Source organism: Palaemon carinicauda, chromosome 28, assembly GCF_036898095.1.
Source record: "Palaemon carinicauda isolate YSFRI2023 chromosome 28, ASM3689809v2, whole genome shotgun sequence".
NCBI classification, from domain to species: domain Eukaryota; kingdom Metazoa; phylum Arthropoda; class Malacostraca; order Decapoda; family Palaemonidae; genus Palaemon; species Palaemon carinicauda.
Window position 1 is genome coordinate 69,306,443 of NC_090752.1, and position 15,000 is coordinate 69,321,442.

The 15,000-nt window shown below is 34.4% G+C and overlaps 2 protein-coding genes across 2 annotated transcripts in view; one reads left to right on the forward strand and one right to left on the reverse strand.

The window, feature by feature from the left end:
• The window catches only part of LOC137621652 (ankyrin repeat and BTB/POZ domain-containing protein 2), a 622,846-nt gene that overhangs the window by 264,210 nt on the left and 343,636 nt on the right, over positions 1–15,000 (reverse strand). The gene's annotated exons all lie outside the window — the stretch shown is intronic.
• Positions 13,309–15,000, forward strand: part of LOC137622080 (cuticle protein 19-like) — a 4,811-nt gene continuing 3,119 nt past the window's right edge. The window contains exon 1 of the mRNA XM_068352552.1: positions 13,309–13,369. Coding sequence (XP_068208653.1) covers positions 13,355–13,369 — 15 coding nt within the window. The 5' untranslated portion in view covers positions 13,309–13,354. The remainder of the gene's footprint in view (positions 13,370–15,000) is intronic.

The following is a 15,000-nucleotide window of genomic DNA, read 5'->3' on the forward strand; positions in this document are numbered from 1 at the left end:
CAACCCTGATGTTCACATGAGAAGGAGTTTGTACCTCTTCATCAAGAAACATAGCATACCAGAAGAACCTTAGCTTCTTCTATCTTCAGGGCCAGTACCAACCCTTATGTTCACATGAGAAGGAGTTTGTACCTCTTCATCAAGAAACATAGCATACTAGAAGAACCTTAGCTTCTTCTATCTACAGGGCCAGTACCAACCCTTATGTTCACATGAGAAGGAGTTTGTACCTCTTCATCAAGAAACATAGCATACCAGAAGAACCTTAGCTTCTTCTATCTTCAGGGCCAGTACCAACCCTTATGTTCACATGAGAAGGAGTTTGTATCTCTTCATCAAGAAACATAGCATACCAGAAGAACCTTAGCTTCTTCTATCTACATGACCAGCACCAACCCTGATGTTCACATGAGAAGGAGTTTGTACCTCTTCATCAAGAAACATAGCATACCATAAGAACCTTAGCTTCTTCTATCTTCAGGGCCAGTACCAACCCTTATGTTCACATGAGAAGGAGTTTGTACCTCTTCATCAAGAAACATAGCATACCAGAAGAACCTTAGCTGCTTCTATCTACAGGGCCAGTACCAACCCTGATGTTCACATGAGAAGGAGTTTGTACCTCTTCATCAAGAAACATAGCATACCAGAAGAACCTTAGCTTCTTCTATCTTCAGGGCCAGTACCAACCCTGATGTTCACATGAGGAGTTTGTACCTCTTCATCAAGAAACGTAGCATACCAGAAGAACCTTAGCTTCTTCTATCTACAGGGCCAGTACCAACCCTTATGTTCACATGAGAAGGAGTTTGTACCTCTTCATCAAGAAACATAGCATACCAGAAGAACCTTAGCTTCTTCTATCTACATGACCAGCACCAACCCTTATGTTCACATGAGAAGGAGTTTGTACCTCTTCATCAAGAAACATAGCATACCAGAAGAACCTTAGCTTCTTCTATCTTCAGGGCCAGTACCAACCCTTATGTTCACATGAGAAGGAGTTTGTATCTCTTCATCAAGAAACATAGCATACCAGAAGAACCTTAGCTTCTTCTATCTTCAGGGCCAGTACCAACCCTGATGTTCACATGAGAAGGAGTTTGTACCTCTTCATCAAGAAACATAGCATACCAGAAGAACCTTAGCTTCTTCTATCTACAGGGCCAGTACCAACCCTTATGTTCACATGAGAAGGAGTTTGTACCTCTTCATCAAGAAACATAGCATACTAGAAGAACCTTAGCTTCTTCTATCTACAGGGCCAGTACCAACCCTTATGTTCACATGAGAAGGAGTTTGTACCTCTTCATCAAGAAACATAGCATACCAGAAGAACCTTAGCTTCTTCTATCTTCAGGGCCAGTACCAACCCTTATGTTCACATGAGAAGGAGTTTGTACCTCTTCATCAAGAAACATAGCATACCAGAAGAACCTTAGCTTCTTCTATCTACATGACCAGCACCAACCCTTATGTTCACATGAGAAGGAGTTTGTACCTCTTCATCAAGAAACATAGCATACCAGAAGAACCTTAGCTTCTTCTATCTACATGACCAGCACCAACCCTTATGTTCACATGAGAAGGAGTTTGTACCTCTTCATCAAGAAACATAGCATACCAGAAGAACCTTAGCTTCTTCTATCTACATGACCAGCACCAACCCTTATGTTCACATGAGAAGGAGTTTGTACCTCTTCATCAAGAAACATAGCATACCAGAAGAACCTTAGCTTCTTCTATCTACATGACCAGCACCAACCCTTATGTTCACATGAGAAGGAGTTTGTACCTCTTCATCAAGAAACATAGCATACCAGAAGAACCTTAGCTTCTTCTATCTACATGACCAGCACCAACCCTTATGTTCACATGAGAAGGAGTTTGTACCTCTTCATCAAGAAACATAGCATACCAGAAGAACCTTAGCTTCTTCTATCTTCAGGGCCAGTACCAACCCTGATGTTCACTTGAGAAGGAGTTTGTACCTCTTCATCAAGAAACATAGCATACCAGAAGAACCTTAGCTTCTTCTATCTACAGGGCCAGTACCAACCCTTATGTTCACATAAGAAGGAGTTTGTACCTCTTAATTTTCTTATGTAGGCTGCCAGAAATGGGACTAGACGTGAACGTGTCTGAGGCCATAGACCCGCAGTTGATATATATATATATATATATATATATCATAAAAACGTTGAACTTAATTTGTTGGGAAAAGAAAAACTAGAAAAGACTGAAAATTAAGAAAAAAGATAATTGCCTTGACGAAATATTATACTCCATATGTCAATTTAACTGTCTTAGTGCAATAGTAGAGCAATTTGTATTAATGTGGTTTGAGGCTCATTAGGACTATTTGATTTTACTGATAGAATATTGCCTTAGTCGCCATTATCTATAATCAGTTTTACATGCTTTGTCGAATATGCGGTTCTTCGATTCGCAAATGACTATCGTGTTAAATTCCATCCAGTTATGAAGCGAATTAAGTGATAAAATTAAATACATTTTTAGAATGCCAGGAAAGGGTAAATATGTATTCAAGTTTTTACGTCTGGCAATATAGATCTCTCTCTCTCTCTCTCTCTCTCTCTCTCTCTCTCTCTCTCTCTCTCTCTCTCTCTCTCTCTCTCTCTCTCTCTATATATATATATATATATATATATATATATATATGTATATATATATATATATATATATATATATATATATATATATATATCTATATATATCTATATATATATATATATATATATATATATATATATATATATATATATATATATATATATATATATATATATATATATACATACATACATATATATAGATATTGATATATATATATATATATATATATATATATATATATATATATATATATATATATATATATATAAACAGACCCGTTGCTCTTATTATATACAGAAGATGTAAACTAAATAAAGAATTACAATCGGTTGCAAAATATTGCCACCAAAGAACCATTTAATTCTTTGGTTGCAGATGTCATTATCGAAGAAGACAGAAGGTAATCGTTTGATGAATTATATTTGCTCAGATTGCCATCACGGTAATTGTTCAGCAAGTGCTCTCTCTCTCTCTCTCTCTCTCTCTCTCTCTCTCTCTCTCTCTCTCTCTCTCTCTCTCTCTCTAATTGAATGAGTGAGTTGTACGTGAGAGTTCTTTGTATATATGCAATAGATTGAACAATTTACAGTTATTTGGTAAACATTATTATTATTATTATTATTATTATTATTATTATTATTGACGCTAAAACTAATAGTATTTTAGAAATAATGCTGGATAATGTTAATGTTAAATTTAATTCAATTATTGAATGATAGAAACAAGAAAACGATATTCTTCCATCTAATCGAGATTATATATTATCTATAATGGTAGCATTTACTAACGGAAAAAAATCTCTCCTTAACTATTCATCGAGATTTTGGCGTATCGTGTTACTAGAAAAACATGAGGATTTCAAGTGAAATCAAAATTTTTATTTGTTATTTTCATCATTATTATTGTTTTAATTATTCTATATAATGGTACAATTTACAGTATTTTAGGAAAGACATGTTATTCAACTTTTTCTTATTGTAAAATGCTGTTCTTTATAATTCATGATTCTAATATATTATTGGGAATGTTTAACAAAAATCCATGATATTATAAGTATTATTGAATAAAAATCTATGATATCGTTATTGATAAAGAGAAATCCATGATGTTATCAGTATTATTGAATGAAAGTCCATGATATTATCAGTATTATTGAAAAACATCCATGGTATTATCAGTATTATTGAACAAAAGTCCATGATATCAGTATTATTGAAAAACAAATCCATGATATTATCAGTATTATTGAAAAAAATCCATGGTAGTATCAGTATTATTGAACAAAAATCCATGTGAAGCAATTTTGAAATATCCTGAATGGTAAAAAGCAAAATTTCCAGTCTAGAAAATGCATGTAACATTAAAGACAAAAACGAGAAATATACAAAGGAGAAATTTTCATAATTGGTAATTTTTCCTTATTAAATAATACTTCATTAACATCTGAAGGCGAGGCTGTGGCCCATTCAAGAAAGCTTTTAAAAATCTAAGGCCATTTAGCAAATACGTAGTAATTCCTGTCGAACTTTAAAGAATTATTGAAGCATAAGTCTTTTTCCGGCTACACTCAAGGTTTTCAAACCTCGGGTTTCTACAATACCGTATCCTAATGACTATTGAATGTGTTTTTTTTTTTAAGTGCCTCTGAGGTTTCTTAGATTGACTTGTCAAATATACACTTCCTATAAGAATACTATTCACAGAACTAATTGCTGTTTCATTGATCCCAAGACTGTCATGATGTGCAGAAAAGTTGATGCGTTCTATATTGTTAATGGTATGAAAGGTGTTTTATAGTTTCTGAATATTCATTCATGGGTATCAGTGCAGTAATGGTTTTACCATGCTGTTGTTATTTACCTTAGGAAAATGCACAGGATCATGAAATAACTAATCTCTCTCTCTCTCTCTCTCTCTCTCTCTCTCTCTCTATATATATATATATATATATTATATATATATATATATATATATATTATATATATATATATATATCTCTCTCTCTCTCTTTCTCTCTCTCTCTCTCTCTCTCTCTCTCTCTCTATATATATATATATATATTATATATATATATTTATATATATATATATATATATATGTATTTATATATATATATGTATATATATATATATATATATATCATCATCATCATCATCATTTCCTCCTACGCCCATTGACACAAAGGTCCTCGGTTAGATTTTGCCAGTCGTCTCCATCTTGAGCTTTTTAAATTAATACTTCATTCATCATCTCCTACTTCACGCTTCATAGTCCTCACCCATGTAGGTCAGGATCTTCCAACTCTTCTAGTGCCTTGTGGAGCCCAGCTGAACGTTTGGTGAACTAAATTCTCTTGGGGAGTGCGGAGAGCATGCCCAAACCATCTCCATCTACCCCTCACCATGATCTCATCCACATATGGCACTCGAGTAATCGCTCTTATATTTTCATTTTTAATCCTGTCCTGTCTTTTAACTCCTAAATATCCTTGTGAGTGTTTTGTTCTCAAATCTACAAAATCTATTGGAGATTGTTTCATTGTCATACCATGACTCATGTCCATAGAGTAAAACCGATCTCACTAAGCTGATATATAGTCTGATTTTATGTAATTTCAGGCAATTTGATTTCCAAATTTTATTTTATGTAGCCATCGTCTGATTTGCTTTTTTCAATCTTTCACTAAACTCTATCTTCAGCCCAACCTCTTCAGTCCAACCTCCTGTGATATTTACCGCATTCTGGTAAGCAAGGGTTGCAAATCCTGTGGTGTTCTACTAACAAGGACAGCATCATCAGCATACTCTAGGTCTGCTAAATTCCTATCACCTATCACCAATCCTTCTCCACCACCTCCGACTGTTCTACGCATTACAAAATCCATGAGGAGGATAAACAACACAGCTGAAAACACTCCCTTGGAGTACTCCGCTGCTCATGAACAGACTTAATCAAATTTACACATATAAGAGAAATTCCCTGATAACGCAGGACTCTCCATAAAATTGGCCGGTGCACACTATCAAAGGCTTTTTCATAGTCCACAAATGCCATCAAAAGGGGATTTCTATAGTCTACGCATTGCTGTACGAAATGAAAATTTGGTCAGTGCAACTTCTACCTTTTCTAAATCTTTCTTGTTCATCTCTCAGCTTTTCATATACATATATTTATTTATATACTGTATATATATATATATATATATATATATATATTTCCTGTTACGCTCAGGGGGAGATGAAGTAGTCATACCCTTGTGAGAGGGGCCTACCCCGAGAGGTACACTCGAAAACCAAAATTTCCCTCAAAGTGCCGAAGCAGCAGGTTGTAGCCGGGAAAAGCGGAGGCGGTGAAAGAGTTGAATGTATGTGTGTGTGCATATCTATCTAAATATTTAGCAGTTTTTTTTTAACGAGTGGCCTGCACTAGTCACCAATGAAGATTTCTAGAGAGACAAGGAAATCAATTTTTTTTGCGGAGTGACTGAAGGATTGCGACAGCCATTTTCTTGTGGTCATTTACGCCTGGATGTAATGTCTGTTACCGCACTTTTAGCGTTTTCCTTAAATCTTGACATTTCTCTAAGCGTTCATTAATCATCAGAGGTTTTCTCTTCTAATAATTTTGCTATTGGGACAGATGCGCTCGTGTTGATGCAATATCTTTAGATGAAGTACAGTAAATGCAAACATTCACATAAGCTGCTATAAGTGGTCATCGTCAAACCCTAAATTGTCCCGGCTGTTTGCAATCATTCTAGAAATGAGTTCTTAAAGTGGTGCAATGATGCATTCACTGCTACACAAGACACCCTTTCTCTCTCTCTCTCTCTCTCTCTCTCTCTCTCTCTCTCTCTCTCTCTCCTCTCTCTCTCTCTCTCTCTCTCTCTCTCTCTCTCTCTTGTGTGGTTGAGTGGTAGCAGGCACCTTTCCAACGAGAAACCCGATTTTCAGCTTGGAAGATTTGAAGTGATATCATCTTGATTGTGAAAAAATCATTATCTATTGTTATTGACAAATGGAAATTAATTGGTTCTTGGCGTTTAGTCGAATTTAGTCGACACGGCTCTTGTAAAAAGAAAAAAAATATGTATTGATCTTTCTTTACACCTCATTTGGTTCAAGCAGCCATCTGCACATGCTTTATTCCCTTGTCTGTTTTCTCTTTCCAACACAGTTCAATGTTGAGTCCAGAGAAAAGCGTATGTAGACTGACTCTCTCTCTCTCTCTCTCTCTCTCTCTCTCTCTCTCTCTCTCTCTCTCTCTCTCTCTCTCTCTCGAGGCCACGACCACAGACCAATCGCAACATTATTTGTGGTTGGTGACAGTTGACCACAGGGAACTTCTTCTCAAGTCCTTCTTGAAGGCTTCAAGACTAGATTTCACTCATCCCTGAAGTATTTTCCCATATTGTTTGTGATAGTAATAATAATGACGTTAATGATAACAACTGACCTTATTCCAGCTTGAATTGTACATAAGCTCAGATCCAAATACTGTGTAAAACAAAACACAGTCAACAATTGGAAAAATATTAGTAATAACTGCTTCCACTACAAAATGACAAAAGTGTAGAAAAAACAGTCATAACTGGTTGTTTTTTTTTTTTTTTAAAGAGAATTTACCTGTTAGAAGTACCGGATTGACATATAGGTTTCTTTCTTCATTTTTTATAATTTTCCTGATTTCAGTAAATGGTTATTAGTACCAATTACCATGATTAATTAGAACACAAGTTCACGATACCTAAGAAGTTAATTGGGTAATCAAACTGGTAATTATAAGGGTCGAGTAGATTTTTTTTAGTTTCTCCGCTCTCAGTAAAGATAGTAGGAAGATGAATTTTAATTATATATATGTATAAATATATGTGTGTATATATATATACATATACTGTATATATATATACATAAATATATATATATATATATATATATATATATATATATATATATATATATATATATATATATATATATATATATATTTATATATGAGAAAACAACGATAATGATGATAATATAAATTGGTAAAAGGAGAAGAAAGAAAATGATAATGATCGATACAAAAGAACATTAATAATATTTTTATTATATCATAATTTCAGTTTTCAACTTCGATTACATTATGTAATTTTTTAAGGCAAAATACTTATTACCACATCTTTATGAATGGCGAAAAATCGTGTTTTCATTTAATCTACGTCTTTTTAACTAGTCAATTATATTTTCATATTTATCAATTAATTTTAAGCTATGCAACCTAATCAGTAACTAAACGGTCTGTAATATTTTGATCCAATTAGAATCCTTATAAACTGAGGAATATTATAATTATCATTACTCGAAAGTAACAAGATTAATAGCGACATTGTGATAACGACTGTTATACGTACAATATGGCGTAACTTGGCTTGTGTCACCCCAGTAATTACGGGGAAGTCGCCGAGAGTGATGGCGACTGTCACTGTGATTACTGCTATTCTTATAGTGGAATGTCTGTCGTCTGAAATGCTACTTCTATAATGGTTGAGGTAATGAAGTAGGTATTATTCTACCGCTGATTGATTATTATATGGAACTTTGAAACTGGGTATATTTTGGGAGAGAAAGGCTTCAAGGATTTCTCTCTCTCTCTCTCTCTCTCTCTCTCTCTCTCTCTCTCTCTCTCTCTCTCTCTCTCTCTCTCTCTCTGTGGTTCACTTGAATTTATTTTTTTTTTAATTTCCCTGGAATTTGTTGTTAAGCTCTTACCTTGATGCTTCAATTATCTTTATTTGCTTATTGAATTTTAACAAATTCTAGTAAGATATTTCTAAGAATCGTAAAGATAAAGGTTATTGGTGTAAAGTAGTGTTCTCTGCTTGATCATCAGCCGTTGCTAGTCCTATGCAGGATAAGGGCCTCAGATTATATTTTTTTCTATGTCAATCTATTCCTGTAAATTTTCTTAGCTCGCCAATCCATTGTCTCTTCCTTCCCCTGCTTCGTTTACAATCTCTAGATACCCATTCTATTATTCTTCTTGTCCATCTATTATCTGTCATTCGTGTGTCCTGCCCATGTTTATTTCCTTTTCCTACTTGAAAGAATATTCTCTACTTGCTAACCCTTATCTAATGGTTTATACATAGCCTCTTGGGTTCAGGGGGTGATCTTAACTTTGGTGTCATTTAGTTTCTCTATTTTTATCTTTTATATTATTCTCATTTCTTTTTTCTGCGACTAATTTTCACCCATCATTATCTTAAGACCATAGTAGTAGGTTGGCCAGGGCACCAGCCACCCGTTGAGATGCAACTGCTAGATAGTTATAGTTTAGGGGATCCTTTGACTGGTCAGACAGTACTACGTTGTATCTTTCTCTCTGGTTACGGTTCATTTTCCCTTTGTTTACACACACACACACACACACCCGATAGTCTGGCCTATTATTTACATATTCTCCTCTGTCCTTGTACACCTGACAACACTGAGATAAATAAACAATTCTTCTTCACCCAAATGGTTAACCACTGCATGTAATTGTTCAGTGGCTACTTTCCTCATGGTAAGTGTAGAAAGGACTCTTTAGCTATGGTAAGCAGCTCTTCTTGGAGGAGGACACTCCAAAATCAAACCATTGTTCTCTAGTCTTGTATAGTGCCATAGCCTCTGTACCACGGTCTTCCACTGTCTTGGATTATAGTTCTCTTGCTTGAGGGTACACTCGGTTACACTATTCTATTCAATTCCTCTTCCTTTTGTTTTGTTAAAGTTTTTATAGTTTATACAGGAGATATGTATTTTAATGTTACTGTTCTTATGATATTTTATTTTTCCTTGTTTGCTTTCCTCACTGGGCAATTTTATTTGTTGGAGCCCCTGGGTTTTATCAACTAGGGTTGTAGCTTAGCAATTAATAATAATAATAATAATAATAATATAGCAGATAAATTCCATTTTTCACTTAAATTAGAATTTAATTTTCCCCGACTAGAATCTGATGCAGAAGTGTTCTCGGAATTTAGTAGTGTTTCAGTAGTAACCAAACTTTCGTGTTTTCTTTCTGGTCAGCGTTTTCAATACATTTTATGTGATAGCGCTGAAAAATCTGTATCAATGATACATATCTCAATTTCCCCTTATTTGTTTAATGGTAAACTAATTAACGCAGTCTGGTTGTTGACCATATATTAAGACATGCGCGTAAAACTTTTTCTTCTGAAGTTTAGACTGCTGCTTTTAACTATGATTTATGCTTAGCTTTCCCAATAAGCTTAATTTTGGGTTTTCTATTAATGATATTTGGGCTGGTAAAAGCTTCTGTAAAATCTGTATATTTTTGGTTCATTGATTTTAGTGTACGCAGATGCGTTACACTTGTAATAAGTTTGGACACTGAAATTAGCTGTAATTAGTAAAGTTCAACCTGCTCTGTTTATTTATTTGTAAACGTGCTCTGCCCAGCTTTTCGAGGGAGTGCTTATTCTGGATTATTGATGGGCCTGGGGTATGTCTTCCTAAAAAAAAAGCTAAATTAAAAGCTTTCACTACATGATCCCAAATTTGGTCGTCTAGATTTAGCTTGGTTATTTTGGAAGGGGTTTTCATTTCCTTCAAAATCAAATAAAGTAAAATTTAATTTTCACTGGGCCTTGCTTACAAGTTTATAGATGAAACGTGACGGCCTGATGGATAACATCTCTGATAATAGATTCGTGGGTCGGTAGTTCGAGTCCGGCTCGCAGCTCTCAAATGTTTTCCCTAATATTCACAACCTTCACAACCCCTGCGAGCTTAGGAAGGATGGGTTAAGGGAGCCTATAGGGCCACCCGGTGAGTAATTAGCAGCTACTGCCTTGCCCTCCTTAATCCTACCTGGGTGGATGGGCGACTTAGGAGCTTATCATGTGTATGTATGATCTGTCTCTTGGACATTTGTCCTATCCTTTGCCTTTGCCTGTCATAAGCGACTTTTGAAATATTTTATAATGGTGCAAGGATTGAACTAATGTTTTTACCTCCGCCAACGAGGTTGGGAGGAGGTTATGTTTCCGCCATTGTTCGTTTGTCTGTTTGTGTGTGAACATTTTGTCTGTCTGTTTGTTTGTGAACTTCCTGGCCACAATTTTACTCTTAAAGTAGTGAAACTTTCAGGAATTAATTGATATGTTGAGACGCGGCACTGATTAAATTTTGAAAGTCCTAGGTCAAGGTCGAGGTCGAGCGAAAGGTCGAAAAATAAGCTGCCGTGACGGAGGTCTGCGCTCTACTGAGTGCTCCTGTAGTTTAAGATAAGTTAGCCTTAGATCATTGTTTTATTGTACAAGATATTTATAATACACAAGGTAATTCCACTGCCCGCGACTATTGTTATGATGTCATTTTATAGAAATGGGTTCACCAACTACTTCCCTATAGTTGCAATCGTAATATCTTGAAATCTTCAAGATAGCATATTGAATTATCCCTTAGCATGTTTAATATTGGCTAGGCTTATCTTTGCTGTAACAGATTCCGAAGTCCTTTTTAGTTATTGGCCAGCCACTCTTTTTATGGTCTCTCGTTTTATGTTCTTCATACGGGCAATTCCGTTGAATGAGCAGACCCATTGGTGTTGTTGTCTTTCTACTTGTTTGAGTCAAAATAGCAGACGATCATGCTGTCCGTGTATTTTTTTTACCCATGAAAATAAACTGATAATGGTGATGAAAAATCTATACCTTCCTAATTTTTATAGTATGCTATTGATTTAGTAAACTTATTCAAATTATTTCTATAGTAAAATATATAAGATAATAAAAATCCAGTGTTCTATAACTTTATTACATACGCCAATATACTGAATAAGGTTAGAACAATTTCGTCGCCAAAATCAATGTTTCAAAATTTTTTGTATGTTTATGAGTCTGGTGTAACTGGTAGTGTGTTAAATTAATGTTCAAGAAGCCAGTAGTACATCTACTAGTATTTAGACAAACTTTTAAGGCTTTAAGGTCTATTTTAGCTTATAGCTCATACCATGATCCTAAGGTCTGTTTCGAATCTCTGAATGTTGATGATTGAGTTGAGAATATTATCCTCCTGTCCACCGTGTTTGTTTAAGGGTTTAAAGGTCACTCGTGAGTAGCAGAAGTAAAGGATAAGCCACTGCGCTGTCCCACAATCTTCTAGAGACCAAACATCTACACTTGTGATGAGTAAGATTTAGATGCACAAGATATATTACAGGAGCAAGTGACGAAAAGAAGGCAGTGGAGAACCATGCTGTGATATTAGCAAATCTTGAAAGTATTAGAAAAGTTCTGCTGCCTTTTAGATACACTGGGTTGAAAAGCAAGAGTTGAGAAAATGGAGGAAAAGAATAAAGAGAGTTTGTCAGTTTGTAATAATAAAGATACTATTATAGAGAGCAAAGACATGAGGAATGGAAAAAGTTTCGAAATATTCTTATCCTCCTTCAAGATATAACAGGAAGACACTTAAAAATTAAACCATTGTTCTCTTGTCTTGGGTAGTGCCATAGCCAGTGTCTTGGGTTAGAGTTCTCTTGCTTGAGGGTACACTCGGGCACATTTTTCTATCTAATTTCTCTTCTTGTTTTGTTAATGTTTTTAATTTTTTTGTTGTCACTGTTCTTAAAATGTTTTAATTTTCCTTGTTTCCTTTCCTCAATGGGCTATTTTCCGTGTTGGAGCCCCTGGGCTTATAGCGTCCTGCTTTTCCAACTAGGGTTGTAGCTTAGCAAGTAATAATAATAATAATAATAATAATAATAATAATAATAATAATAATAATAATAATAATAATAATAATAATCCTAGAACTACCCTTTACAAATTATCATAAAGAAATTTGACATGGAGGATGAATACAGATAATTTGATTGAAAGAGATGGGTTAGTTTGATGTAGTGTTATGGAAAAGCAAATAATGAATGAGATAATCACACATATGATACATCTTTTCATATGACCCTCAGCGTGGATTACATTAAGATAAATGTCGCTGAGGGGAAGTGCGTTCTGAACAGTAAGAATGAAATTACTTGTTTATTTTTCCCAAGCCCTGTTAACAATTTATGATGTGAAAAGATGATTCTAAGGTAAAACCGTTTTTACCAGCAAGGTCGGCGTTACGCTACAATTTTCCATCAGAGTAATATCGACGCTAACCGCAAACTCGAAGTTGCGCATTGTTACTTGATGGACGAGTAAAATGTTTTCCTTAACTATTTACAAAAAATTATTTTTCTTAACTTTTTACAAAAAATTATTTTGTTATATCTAGTCATAACTTACACACCTGTGATATTTAATTCAATTCAACATTATTTTTATATGAATAAGATAAATCTATTTACGATCATCTTGAAAATTTCCGAAAATTGTTGGACTGCTTCACGCCAGGCTAGTGAAGACTGCACGTGTCTTGTTACGCCCACCACAGTGCCATCTTTGCCGTAATTCTTGACCTTGCACTTGCATCACATTTCAACCAATGAGAAAGGCGCTTGCATCATCCGCTTTAACCACCGTTGCAAACCCACCAATCAGAGCGGAGCTTCCTCGTAACGAATTGTCGATTCCCCAATCACCGCCGCTTTACCATGAGCCTTCGGGGAGGCTCCTCGTGAAAGCATGAGCGTATATAACGTCGAAGATTCCTTCCTTCAGCATCATTTTCCCGGTACTTCTTCCCTTCACAACTTCTCCCCACAACAAACAAAAGTCAACATGGCTGCTCTCAAGGTATGGCATCGTAAGGGGACTTAATTTAAATCCAGGGTCTGAAGAAAACATTCTTCTTTCCAGTATTAAAACAATCAAATCTTGGCACCAGTTTTAGTTCATGTTTGTGCCACATTTTAATGAAACTTCATTTACTTGAATGATAGTCTTAATACCGTTGTTTTTTTGTTTTTCAAACTTTCAATACGTAGATTTTCCGTACCAATTATATATATCAGGTTTTAGGCCTGAACTTAAATATGGATTTTGTACTAGAAATTTTGTATCAACCAAAATATACCATATTGGACTGATATGAATTATATTTTTGGTCATAATATCGTCTTTAAAAAGTTTACATGTTTTAGATATATACTGCTTACTATTCCCGTATTATATTCTTCGTTCAGCTTTATAGATCAAAGGAAAAATCCAGGTCGGGAACCTCTTTTCTACTTAAATGAAGGCTTGCCTACTCTCAATATATATAAGCTTATATAAAGAATTATCAAGTAATAAAAAGCGTTAACTTTGTGTGTGTAATTTGTGTAGACATAAAAAGCAATGCTTATGCTTACAAAAAGGATTTAATGCAATTGTTATGAATATTTCTTAAATAATATTTTGTATATGGTAATTTTATTGGGATGTGATACTTATTCTTTAATTTCCTTTATATTTTAAAGCCCTATTATATGTGCTTGAAATATATATATATATATATATATATATATATATATATATATATATATATATATATATATATATATGTTATTATAATGCGTTTAATCTGGTATTGCTTCTTAAGTGATATTTTAAATAATGACTTTGCCAAGAGTAGCTAATTGTAAAGTGTGGAAGCACCACCCATGGGGAGTGAGTATTGGAGGGAAAATAGAAAGTCTTTTGAAACATTTGACCTATTTTAGAGAATGACTTGTATTTCAAATATGTAATCCATTTGATTAAAAAAACCGATATTCGAAGAACTGTTTGCGGGGCGCTTTTCTGTTGTCCTGAGCTGTCAGAATAACGTTGCTTTTAGCTTTATCATTTAATCGGTGATCATGCACAGTTGACCTTTGTTTACATTGTACCTTGATTTATAAGTATTTGAAAACTTCTTGATTTTGACTTTTAGTTTTCCCTTTTAATTCTGAAGGTAAAGGGAATTTTCCACCTATGGATTGCCATGTTAGTTATTACCCTTCCTGTTTTTCATAAGAGAAAGTATTTATGAAACCTAGGAAGCGTAACAAAATTGATATTTGAAAAAGATTTAGATTTTTCCTTATAGTTTTTCTTATAATTCTGAAAGGTAAGCGGAATTTTTCAACTATGCATTGCTATGTTTGTTCTTTCCCTTTCTGATTTTAATATAAAGTATTTATGAAACTCATGAAGCCAAACAAAAATGATTTTTAATGAATAATTCTCTTCATCAAGAACTGAAAAATCATAAAGAATGAGAATCGTATGATTTCACGGAATATGCTAATTGCAAATAGTAGTTTCTTGCTCAATCGACAGAAAGTTGCGAAACACTATGGTAGTCTGCTCTTTCTAAACATCGCCTTAAGTAACGACAGCCAACAGGCGTCCATTATTTGTGAATATTGTTCCGTCCAATTCCTGTTATTTACTCTTGAACA